The sequence below is a fragment of the Perca fluviatilis genome, chromosome 16 (assembly GCF_010015445.1).
Source record: "Perca fluviatilis chromosome 16, GENO_Pfluv_1.0, whole genome shotgun sequence".
NCBI lineage: Eukaryota > Metazoa > Chordata > Actinopteri > Perciformes > Percidae > Perca > Perca fluviatilis.
In genome coordinates, this window is record NC_053127.1 from 26,104,422 (window position 1) to 26,117,817 (window position 13,396).

Genomic DNA, 13,396 nt, shown 5'->3' on the forward strand with positions numbered 1-13,396 from the left:
GGATTCTGGGTTGCTTCAATGTCTAGTGTGACAAGAGGATGAGGCCCTTTGCCTAAGCCTACATATGCAGCCTGACAATCAGTGTTGGCTCCAGTTCTTCTGTTAGCCTCTCACGTCTTGCTCAGTCTATTTAAGATTTAAGAGAACATTAAGACCTCGAAACATTTATTTTACAGAAATCTATTAAAATCTTTAACACATGAAATGCATATTTGCAATCTGTGCAGTTAAGTCATTGCCTACCTTATTCCTAGCCCCATGATTCCATGCGTTAATTTATGAGCGCGATATTTACCGTACAGACATGAGAGTGGTGTCGGTCTTCTTATCTAGGTTTCTAAGCTAATAAATGTATTTTCCCAAAATGTCGAACAGGATAATGGGACCATACCTCTGCTTTCTACTACCAAGGACTGGAAGTGCAACCTGACGAAGTAGCCTCGGAGAGCGGTAACAAACAAAGTTTTCTTAGCATAAGTGATTTTGTGATGGGGCTGTGCAGTATGTCTACTTTGAGATTCTTTGAGACATCGTTACCTGCCACTGTATAAGTACAGAAGTTGCGAACTGACTTGTTAATGTCACTTTACAACAAGCTGTATCTTAAGTTTTCTAACATTAGCCAACAATAACCATCATAGGCTACTGGTGACACCAGGGAAGGCTGTAGTGGCAAAACCAGAGTGTATTTAATTGTGCAAGGGTGTGTTTTATTGCTTATAAATTTAACTTCTCATTCATAAGAGGAAGAATATGGTATTTCCTCTTTAAAAAGTTACTTTACTTTGTTACTATGGAAGTACCAATTAGCCTCAGAGCTTTTAAGATTTTTTTATCACTTCACCGTTGGTAGCAAAGAAACTGCTGTAGCTGAATGTTACTGTATCTTATCAAAGGCCACTTCTTCAGGTCGTTCTCCCATCCACCGCTAGTGGAAGGCAGAGGTATGATGAGATTATTCCGTTCGCAGATCAGTTATTTCTAAGATAAGGTAAGACGCTTGAAGCATACCGCTGTGAACTCTTGTAGACGCTGGTTCAGTGAAAGAAATAACCGGAAGTCGTGCCCATAATTAACGCAAGGTATCATGGGGCTTTGAATAAGGTGGATTTGCTTTCAAAGTGCTCTAAATGCCGCTATTAATGTCTCATGCAAAAGAGAGTTATCTTTCCCATCAGATGTGATGCATAGATACAGTGGATTACTGTATCTAAACATTGTTTGTTGCAGGAAAATACAACATACAGCAATCCAAGCTTTTTTTTCTTTTTTTTTAATTAACGGTCCTTTTTATCTTAACACAGTGACAGTAGAAAGCAGACAAGCAAGTTTAGTCAAACCGCAGCACTGTGTTTCTAGCTTGCTAAGCTGTTTGTCGTCCACAGATGTTGACTAGCAGAGGAGAGCAGCTTGACAGCTGAAGTAATGCATGTAGTTTTACCACTCAAAGTGGAAACAAAGCAATAACAAATCCCAAGGCAAGTGTTTTCCCTAACACCGCCATTCTGCGAAAGTTTTCACAAACCACTTTGACCATTCCATTTTAAACATACCCATAAAAGTGCCCCACTGGAAGGGACATTACCTTCTCAAACAGCTTCAGCTGTCAGGGCACCTATTATATAACAACAGCTTAAAACAGCCTGGTGATTTGTGTTTAAATTTCTCCCATTTTATGCATGAAGATGCACGCTCAATGCCATTTCAGCTCACGGATGGTTGACATGAACAGATGTTAGGAATGTTCGGGTACTACCATTTGCAAGTCACATGTGAGAGGTTGAGAACAGGCTAATTTGTGCTTACCGTAGAGTCTCTACTAACATGCAACATCTGATGCCTCATCGGATTTTACGCATGTGTGTGTGTACGTCATTGCTAGTGCATGCAGGGAGGCAAGCATTACAGAGAACAATCTGACAGGCTACATACACTTCACCCTTACCTATGCTATTTTAGTCAGTAAAGACATACTATTGTGTGCATCCCTGGAATTACTGTGCATATTGAACGTGCTCCGACCTTGCTCTGGCTTGTTCTAAATGCTCCGCCCCATTTACCAACAGAATACGAGCACAGATGGCTGTTTTAAAATCAAAATGGGTATGTAACTATATATATAGCAAATGTAAGCAGTAAGCAATTACAGCAGCTTCTGTGTAATTTATTGCTATTTGACTATACAGTATTCTGTATAGAGTATAATGTATAGTTATTGATGCATGTGCAGTTGTACTTACAGTACTTTAGCCTGTGTTTTCAGTCTTTTACTTGCACTAGGGCTTTGCAATTATTCAAAATTTTGATCACGATTACGATTTTGGCTCCTAATGATCACATAAACAAGATAATTGAGAAAAACAATAATTTTTTACACATTCATTTTAGCAAGTAAACTTAAAAGTTGTGAATGAAAACAAAAGTTCAAATGGGAAAAGTATTAGGGGAAATGTCACAGTTCAAGGTGTTTTCACTGTTTTCACAAAAGAGCTTAGTCCCCCACATAACCACGTATAAAACCACTAGCTCCTTGTCGTTTTAAAGGTGCTGGTTAGTGAACTTTGTTTCCTTGAGACAGAGCCAGGCTACTGGTTTCCCCCTGTTTCCACTTTTTTTGCTGAGCTAAGCTAAGCATTCCTGAATTTAGCTTCATATTTAACAGACAGACATGAGCTTGGCATCGATTTTAATCATCTAACTGCCAGAAAGACGGCAATTAATCTTATTTTCCAAAACTTTAAATGTCCTTGGCTGGATAAATAATGCAAAAATGAACACATCTCCCTCATTTCTTTACCTCTTAGTCCAAATAAGACTAGTGGCTCCTCTAAATCACGCAATCTTACCCCCTCACAATAAGTCTTTTAAAACAACGCGTAGAGAGTTACACTGTATAATCACATTAATCTTTTTCTAAGTTGAATTTTCAGCTTGACTATGTATGCACACTAACTTTCTTGATGAGTGTGTTCTTACACATCTTACCTCCTCTTCAGAATCTGTAGAGTTGCCATAAGATGGAGTCTCTCAGAGGTCTTTAATGAAGTGAATATTTTTCCAGACAACTTGTTCCTGTTTTGTCCTTATGAAGCCGAGTTGCACTTACATCACTAACTTTGAACATCCTGTCATGTTGCAGGCCATCTTTCAGCTGTATTTTTGTATGGCATCCCTTGTCTGGCTGGCAGTAGGGTGTGGATATTGCAGAGTTGACGGCAGGGGGACGAGGTGGCATTCAACCAACAGTTAGCGCCACATAAAGCCTTTATCACACCTAAACGGCTCCGTCTCCCAAAGCCCGATTCAGATAAGCACTGCCCATTCATCTGTAATGATGTGGAAGCAAGAACCAACTGAACTGAGTTGAGAGGGAAAGTCTAACTCTGACACAGTGGGGATGGCTGAAAAGGGTGCAGGGCCGATGGGGTATGCCTTGTTCACTCCTCATACTGATGTGTGTATTTATTTTGTGTTCTCTGTGGATTCAAGTTGATTACAAGATAAGTGTTGTTTTACACTTCAAAGTACCATAATTATCTGCAAGATGAAATGTGAAGCAGGGGCCACATTACACCATGGTCATTGAAAAAGTTTCCCTTTGGACTGCAAATTACGTTATCGCAAATAGACTGAATATTTTTAGACACTTAAGTCTGCCTCCACATGCTTATTGTAAGCTTTCTGTTCTCAAGTAATAACTGAACCCAGCAAGTTCAAGTTCTTCTTAGTTGGACACATTCTGGAGTTCAGCTTATAAATTGGCAACCTGTATTTCCAGTATTTCAGAATGCATGTTAAAGCACATTAAACTTGTAATGTATGTATAATTTATAACTTATTGAATTTCCAAACCTACCATACTACTGTACCTGTGGCTCTTTCCACACTTTGCACCCCGGAGTGCCTGGGGTGATGTGATCACAAGTTTACAACTCTAAATACAGCTCTGTGTTTACACCCAAAATGCATTAGGGAGGCATAACACAAGCCGCTTTTGTAGATGGGATGTACATGGTTATTTGCATATTCAGCAAGAATGACAAAATTGGAATTTGAGACACATGTCATTTGTCAAATGCACACCACAATAGACAATAGACACCATCGGAATACAATACACTGATCCCAGACGGGAGGAAATAAAGAGTCTAGCCCGACTGGCCAACAGCAAGCTACTTATAAGGAAAAGTGGTGATAAAATGCAGCATACAAATGCCACTACAACTTTGTGTCAAGATTGATACAGTGGCATAAAAAAAAAGTAAATGGAAAAAACAGAAACTACATGTGCATGGCTCTCACTGAATGAGCCCGCTGGCTAATATGACATTTGAACAGGTATATTAACACAGTGGCAACAGCTGAGTAATGTGTAAAGACATATTTAATGAAGATTTATACCCCCTTTTTTTATTTTGAAACAATTTCCGCTGCGCTACTTTATCAGCAGCGGTGATTGTTGCTCATTGTTTGCTTCATTTGAACTATCGGTTCTGTGCATGAAGTCTGCATGGCTGGCTTTATTGTAGATGCATCACTAGTGTTAGGGTAATTCCAACATGCTGTGTCACAGCAGAATTACATTTTAGTCAAGTGCTTAAACTGACATTGACACTGACATTAATATTTTCAGGTTAAATCAATTATCTTCAAGACCACTAAATCCCATGACATGACAGATATAACCCTTGGTGTCTGGTAGACAGAATAGCAAACTTTAGCCTCAGGGTAATATACATGTACTACACCTGCAGTCAAGTGTCATTATTCCTTCTTTTTTGAGCTAACAGACACTTAATGTAAAATCAGCTTACCCATATTGCCCTCTTGTGCCTTTTAAAACACACTGACAGGGCTTAAATAGCACACCTACATTCCTATACCTGTGTTCACACACACACACACACACACACACACACACACACACACACACACACACACACACACACACACACTGACTCAAACCTGCAACCTGTCTGTGTCTTCCAGGTATAATTGGCTTCCTGACTGCAGCTCTGGACCCATCAGGAGGAGGATCCAAAGAGGAAGACAGATGAGACCACAGAGTCTACCTGAGAATGCTACCTGTCCCTCCGCCTCACCATGTCACCCTAGAAAAACTGTTAACCTGTCCTCGTCCACAAATCCTCTTTTTGCCTTTGTTATTTCCCATAACCCACTGAGTTTGTGATCCCCCTTTACACCCAGCTGAAGTCCCAGTGATATGACTAAAAGAGCATTTATTTTGGACATGTTGTTTTTTCCTCTCAATGCTGCCAGCCACCAAGGCTATGGCGGGAAGCGCCATTATACTTCTCAGCAGGTTGCTAATCACTGTCTGCTGTGGCTCTTGGGACTAGTGCTACACCTCACCCTCTCCTCGTGTCAACGAGTTGACCTGAAACACCCCATAGTGTCCACTGGCTATGGAAAGATCCGTGGTATCAGGAAGGAGCTCAACAATGAGATCTTGGGCCCCGTGGAACAGTACTTAGGTGTGCCGTATGCCACCGCACCTGTCGGCGAGCGCCGCTTCCAGCCTCCTGAAGCTCCAGGATCCTGGCAGGAGATTCGCAATGCCACCCATTTTGCACCAGTGTGTCCCCAGAATGTCCACGGGGTTTTACCTGAGATCATGCTACCAGTGTGGTTCACAGACAACCTGGATGCTGCAGCGACCTATGTTCAGAACCAGAGTGAGGACTGCCTTTACCTCAACATCTATGTACCCACTGAAGATGGTGAGTGAGACAAAACTCTCATGCTAGATATAGGAAGAGAAATAGTTAGTCTTGGCCTGTTAAACTGTGTATAGTGGGTCAGAAAAGCAGAAAAGATAGAAACAGATTAATTGCTAGTGGAAATACCAAGTATTACTGCAGTATAAAGTGAGACCAGCATACCAGAGATGCTGGAAAGAAGAAATAAGAAACCGAGGGATTGAAAATTAATTGATTGTCAATTTCAAGTCATTTTAACTACTCTTAACATAGGAAAATGTACATACATTGGTAGAATGAGAGCGCCGCGGTTACAGTGTGTGTGCTGTACACTACATATGTCACATACTCACCGAGAGGCTGATGTAGAGTTTCCTGTGTTATTCCCATGGGATAAGGTGTGCAAATGAGGGAGACTGATTCACTGATGTAACATGTAGTCCTGTCTGCTTGTCAAAATCTGTCACTTATTGTCAGGGGTCACTGCTTACACAAGGCTGATGCTGTCCCCAAGGATATGTTTAGCCCTGTGTGTGAGAGAGAACTAGAGACTGAAGGAGACTGAAGTGCCCCTGAAATCAAACACACCACATTTTACACGTAACTGCTGTCACAAGCTCGCAAATAGTTTGCATGGTGTTAGACTTGCGGTTATGTCAGAAGAGCAAGGTTTAAACCCTCTGAAAACTTGGTTTCAAATCTTAGGTATTTTGCTATGGAAATGAATTGTTATGACTAAATACACAACAATCAACTTTAAAGGTCCAATAATACTTACAGCTAGCGTTTAAAATAGTTACTGCAGTCCAAATTAAAAATACTGGACAGAGTCGTCTCCCTGCCCCCCTCCTCCCCAGACTCGAAGTTCACGGAGGTTGCCAGGTTGAGAACACAGCATCAATGTTGCTAGACGCTAGTCTCACATAGCCAGACATTACTCCACAGCACAGCACAGCGGAGTAGCTAACGTTAGATACTGGCTATGTTGACAGTCATAAAAGCCCGTGCTCATGCGGAGCTCTGTATCCGACTCAGTGTTCTAATTATCTTTTTGTCTTTAAGGGGGTCTCTCTATCTCATAAAAAAAGTTGGCACACCCCGCACATAGCCTAACAAGGCTATACAATTAAATAACCTAGGCGCGAGTGGCGCTTTTGCGCAGTATATGCGCACAGCAGAGATGTTCACAAGTCATTTTTTGGAAGTCCAAGTCGAGTCTCAAGTCTTTGAGCTTGAGTCCAAGTCGAGTCTCAAGTCTTTGAGGGGCAAGTTCAAGTCAAGTCTCAAGTCTCTGGCCATCTGATCTGTCCCATAAATCGTATGAATTAAAAGCATGTCCAGACAGTACAGCATTAACATCAGTTGTAGGATAACTTTATGGGGTCTATTTAACACATCCCTCTAGCCCATACCTGTCAAGTATCCCGTTTTGGCCGGGAAAGTCCCGTATTTTACTCTTCTTTCCCGCCGTCCTCCCGTATTAGTATTTTCCCGTAAATCTCCCGTATTTTAACCTGCGTTATTAAAAAATAATAATACCCCGGGCCCGAGCGGAGTAAAAAAAATAAATAATAACATTCCCAATCTGAGGTCTGTCACTAGATTCGCGATAATTGCCACCTGCAGTAGCCTACTACAGGTACTGTAGGTGGCAGTTGTCGCGAGGTTAGTGTGTGAGATCAGATGATAGGCTCGTTCGAGATGAACTGCGCCTCGCTTGTAAAGTAGACGAGAGCAGGCGGCAGCAGCGGGGGGCGGTGACAAAAGTCCGCTCTCAAGTCTGACAGTTTTCCAGCTGACTCCAGCAGCCTTCAGGCTGAACAGGAAGTGACACAAACACTGTGGTCCAGTCCATTGACATATGGTCCAGTCGGGTCCGATTCCGGTTTAATAAAATGTTATCAGACCCAAATATCAGCTCCTACACAGTCTCCAGTTGTTTTTATTATGACAGAGTAGCTGTCAAATGCTACATGCGATCTGTTGCTGATTTTAACAACAGACTGTAGATGATCTGTAATCTGAACAGATTTAGTCTCTCTGACTTCTAAACATAACTATCAACCTCACAACATGTGTTCTGTAAGGAATAAGCTTTTAAATCAGACAAATAGCAGTTAAAATCCCTCCGATTCAAAATCAATAAAAAGTTTATATAAAACGTCATCATGTTGAGTCGATTCTGAACCAATCAGCTGTTCGATCAGCTGAGAGGCCGGCGTTTCCCAGCATGCCCTGGGTCCACCTGCGTCCGCCTGGCTCTTGCAGTTGGTGAAATTCTGCGCTACCTGCGTCTCAGAACTGCGGCCGCCTTGGTCTTGTGAGATTATCGTTGCCCACGTGTGCATGACGTCAGAGCAAGTCGGGATCAAGTCGGACACAAATCTAACCGGCATGCATTGGGCGCCGATCGCCGGTGATCGATTCTGCGCAGATCTGGCTCATCTCGAACGAGCCTAATGAGTGACAACGCAGGGAGAAAAAAAACAGAGACGGATGATGGACGCTACGACAGAGACGGTGCGCTGCCAAAACTTATGAAGGCTTTACTATGCATTCCCCATAGCAATGCAAGTTCAGAACGGGTGTTTAGCATGGTATGAAAGATTGTTACAGAGAATAGGATGACGTTAGACAACAGAACTGTCTGCGCTCTACTCTCATGTAACATGAACCACTCTGGCCCAGCCCACAAATACACTCCTTCCAAAACAGTCTTAAAGAATGCAAAGTCTGCAACAAATTTTTACAATAACTCACTAAAGAAAAGTCATGTGAAATTAAAAGAAAAACTGTAAAAGAAAAGCAATATGAAATGAAAAGAATGTGTGGAATGAAAATAAAATGTAAATGTAAAGACAAGCAATGTTATAAATTGTAAATGTTTTCAGCATTCTGCATCAAGTGGTGATTTTAGCTTTCTTGTACACCTGTCTTAAAATGTAATGTAAATGATACTGGAGCTTGGTTGGGGTGGTGGGACTGCTCGAGGTGGGCACCGGAAAATTTCCCTTATTTTCAAATCCAAAACTTGACAGGTATGCTCTAGCCCTCGGACCTGGTGAAATAATAACCTAAGTCTGTCACATCATATGGATATACAACTATAAAGATACAATGTGCCTGTTCCCAGCATTAGCGCAACACTTTGCGATGGTTAGCTTGTTTCCTGTGATGATATATGCTAAATGTAATGTATCTTTCATTAAAAAAAATTTTTAATGTCGAAGTGGAAATCAAGAGAATAGTGGCAGCGCCACACCAGTTAGGCTACAGAACAACATGCATCTCAGTGTCAGTCCAAATTACGCACGATAAGTAGTTTGAAGTCACTGATGTACTGCCATTTATTTATTTTGTAAGTGTTAGTAGGCTCAGTGAAACGGAGTCCAACGCGAGGGAGACCCATCCTATTAGAGGTTAGAGGTTAGCGTCTCCACGGCAGGGGACAGTGCCCACGGATCCGCTGCGCCACGCATGGATGAAATAGTAAATAGAACTAGGTACAGTAACAGAAATATGTGCCGAATTAAGACCCAGTGTTTGGTGGACCGGGGTACACCTTGTACACTTAATAGCCTCAAATCATCCACGGGATCAATTACGCATCACATGAGTTTGCCCACCTGACACAGCGTTTGTTCCTGGGGAGATGGATCCGTGCGTCCCCCCTCCTGTGCGCCATGGATGTCTGAGGCTCAGCTACTGCTACAGGCAGATTATATCTTTATAGTTGTAACTAAAAAGATATAATCTGCCTCTTCCCAGCATTAGCACAGCACTTTGCGACGATGGTTAGCTTGTTACCTATGACGATATATGCTAAATGTAACGTCTCTTTTACATTAGCGTGTGACTGACCTATTTAGGTGAGTTTTGAGATGCCTGATGAAGTCCGACGTTGTTGATCCGGCAAGTATTTATCTTGGTGCCACATACCTTGCATGTAGCTGTTGGCTTACTTCCACTGTTTACGAAGTTATTGAAAACAAAACTAATGACAAAAGGCACAACTCTGGGAGGACTTGGTATTTTCTGATTCTAAATCTGCAATTATTTTTTGTTTTTTGGTGGTAAAACCGAAACTTGTCAGGGCTGAAAATGAATTCGGCGCAGGTGACCTTTTTTTCGGTGGCATAACTGACAGTGATATTTATATGTATTGGTATTTACCTCAAAAGCACATTAAGCTAAAAGCAAGGTCACTTCTTCGGACTTGCGAGTGCTGTGAAATCGATCGTATGCGGTTTGCTCACGTAGCCTGGTGGTGTGGTGGTGAAGTGCAGTCATGCTGCGTTCATGAGCGTAGGGTAGGCTCAGGTCTACGTCCGTAGTAGCCTGTATTTTAATTTAACGTCTTTAATGGTAAGAGATCACACAGGGATGGATAATGAGCGTTGATTAAGATTAAATTACAATGCCACATATGGCAGACACCTTCAGATATGAGAGACCCCCTCAGATTTTTGACTTTGGTGCTTTCATGGGAGCCAGCTCCCACGTAATTCGAACACTGATGCGACTGACAACCTCACTATCTAGACTTAAAATTACGGCAACAGCCGCTAAAATCACCACTACCTCACCGTCCTCCCTCCCAGACTGACAGACACACCTTCTCAGCTTAAAATTATGGCAACAGCCACTTAAAACACCACTTCCTCGACATCCTCTCTACCCCACTGACAGACATACTTCCTTGGCTTAAAATTATGGAAACAACCGCTTAAAACCCTTTCTTGACTTGAAATTACTTACCGTTTGTCAGCTACGACCGCTTAACAGGCTAACGCTACACGTTGTCAACAGCCGTGGCCTGCTTGCCTGGTCCTCCGGTAATGTTAGCAGTTACGGTGTGACAAGTCGGGATCACTTCACTGGCTGTGTCGCAATTGTTTTGCGAGTAACTAACTCGAGTAACGCTACTCTATAAAATTCAATGTAAGTACACAAATGTTGAAATGACTGAAAATACCCGTCCCTTGTAGCCGCAACCCGGTCTCACGCCAGGTCGTGAAATATTCACGTTATTTTGATTCATTAATTTGTGTATAGGTCACGATTTAGACGTTTATTTCGTGTACATGCCACGAATTCTGAACGTGTACAAGTCACGATTTTCTAACCTGTTCTGGGGGACGCAACAATGGGGAAATGAGGCGCCACATGCCGGCCACAACAACGGGACGGGGCGCCACTCGCGGGACGCGATCCCTGGGCGCAGGGACACACAACAACGGGGAAACAAAATGCCACACGCCGGCCACAACAACGGGACGGGCCGCCACTCGCGGGACACAATCCCTGGGCGCAGGGGCACACAACAACGAGGAAATGAAACGCCACAATGGGGAAATGAAACGCCACAATAACGGGACGGTTGTGGTTAGGAAAAGATGAACGGGGAAAGGAACCGTCACACGTGGGACACGCCGACAACAGAGGGTCGGTTGTGGTTGAGAAGAGAATAACGAGGAAAGGTACTGCAACACGCGGGACCCGGTCTCTGGGGTGAAAGAATTTTTTGACCCATCCCCCACCCTGACCAACCTCCCTGTGCGGACTTTCGATCAATAATACTCGCTACCGTCATCGTTCTGTGATCACGAAATATGCTTCCCATTGAAATACATTGCTTTAAAATTCGTAATCGCCACACAAAAATAACGACATTTACGTGTCCTGTCCACGACTTAATAGATTCACTAACGTAACCATATCATGAACTGCCATGAGACCGGGCTGGTAGTCGTGATAAATTAGCCTGAAGCTATTGCTTACCTGGTCAGGAGGAAATTAACCAACTTGGTGTCCTTTTGGGCTCTAAGCTGTCTCCATCTTTCAAATACATCTCCAATATTTACCCGGGGTTCATTACGTCTCTGGTCACGCAACTGTTAGAAACATGTAAAAGTTTTTTAGGTCGGATAGAATCTATCTCCATTGATCCCGTTGTTTGTTTGCTGCCTCCATGGCTGTACTACAGCTGTCGCGCGCTGGGTAAGCGTTTTTACAGACCATCTGGCAACCCGACCGGGCTGTCAGAATGGGCAGTTGATACCAACACACAAACAGAAATTCCATCATGGCAATGGAAATTTCAAAGGAGAAAATAATAGCTTTAGCATTGTTGTCAGAAAACATAGTATTTCAGCTTAGCACATTACCTTAATATCTGATGACATATTGTGGTCATTTTTTGATTTAATACAGTAAATATATTACACATTGCACATTTTAAAGTTTGAGTAAGAAAGAGTCCTTAAGCATTGTTTATTAGGATTGAAAACTCAGCTAGTCTGCTGAGTTGTTTCATCACATTTGATTGGCAGTGTTCTGTTACAAGTTTATTTTAAGCATAGAGATTAAACACAGAAGAGCACAAGTCACAAGCTCAACACAGTCTGCTTGCTGGGATGCAACCGGTTTGCACAGCGCTTGTCCTGATGGCATTAAACATGCCAAATAGTATTTGGTCTCCTGCCCGTCTTTAAATTGTTTGCCTTCAGCTCAGCATTAAGGTTTTTAGCTATAATGTCAACACTGAAATATTGCAACTGTTGGATGGATTGCCATGAAATCTTGTATAAACATCCATGGTCCCAGAGGATTTGTCCTTCGGTCTTTGGTGATGCCCTGACTTTCCACCAGCATGTTGACATGTTGTGTTTCAACCACTGTAGGATGGATTGCCATGACATTTTGTACAAACATTCATGGTTCCCAGATGATGTATCCCACTGACCGGTGTGATCCCTTGACTTTTTTGATTTATAATAAGATTCGGTACAGAGACCCATGTCCCTCTTGGGACGAATTGTAACTGGTTGTGTCTGACTTTTAATTTTGTGCCATCATCTGGTCAACATTTTTATTTGTCCAATATTTTGTTTATGGCCACATACCTGCTAAACTAATGATATTCCCATCAGCATCAGCTGTACTCTGTTAGCATGCTGATATTAGCATTTAGCTCAAAGCGCTGCTGTGCTCAAGTACAGCCTCACATAGCTGCTAGTGTGGCTGTAGACTCTTACTATAGTAGTGTTTCAGCTAGACTAAGCTGATTTAGCTAGTAGGTTAGCTTGCTAACTTGGTACCAGTAAGTGATGGTCATGTTTACAATTAAGGGAGGATGTCAGTATTGTATTGTGCTGTGTTTGGCAGCGAGCAGTTGCATTGCCACTCATGGCAGATGTAGATGGGCCTAAATGAATTGGCAGCACAGAACCTAACTGCCTGGATCAAAATGTTTTGGTTCCAAATCCGGCCAGCAGGACTTGATTTTGACACATTTAATCTCCATAGTACAGCATTATGTGTTATCTTTCCATTCTACCTTAAGTCGTGCCCCTATCTGATATATCTGTTTCAGATCTAGAAATACTCTCACTTAGCATGTTCTCTGCGTTATTCTTTGGACAAAAGAAAATTCATAGCTCTCTTTTCTTTCTGCGTGTTCACCCCCCCTGCTCTCTCCTGCCTGAAATCATCCCTGCCATCTATATGCAGATGGCGGTAGAAGGGGTCACTGTTCTGAATGCAAATGAGCTTTGTGCCCTTCCCCACTAGGCCACTATGTAGCCTGCTACTTCTTCAACTCAAATTGAATTCAAATAACTCCTTAGAATAATGTAAATAACACAAATGTTCTTGTGGATTGAGCAGTGAGTTTT

General features: G+C 42.4%; 1 protein-coding gene across 2 annotated transcripts in view; it reads left to right on the forward strand.

Moving 5' to 3' along the window:
- The window catches only part of nlgn2b (neuroligin 2b), a 159,081-nt gene that overhangs the window by 104,352 nt on the left and 41,333 nt on the right, over nt 1–13,396 (forward strand). For both annotated transcript variants that reach the window (XM_039777226.1, XM_039777225.1), the window contains exon 2: nt 4,990–5,741. In XM_039777226.1, coding sequence (XP_039633160.1) covers nt 5,225–5,741 — 517 coding nt within the window. In that variant the 5' untranslated portion in view covers nt 4,990–5,224. The remainder of the gene's footprint in view (nt 1–4,989; nt 5,742–13,396) is intronic.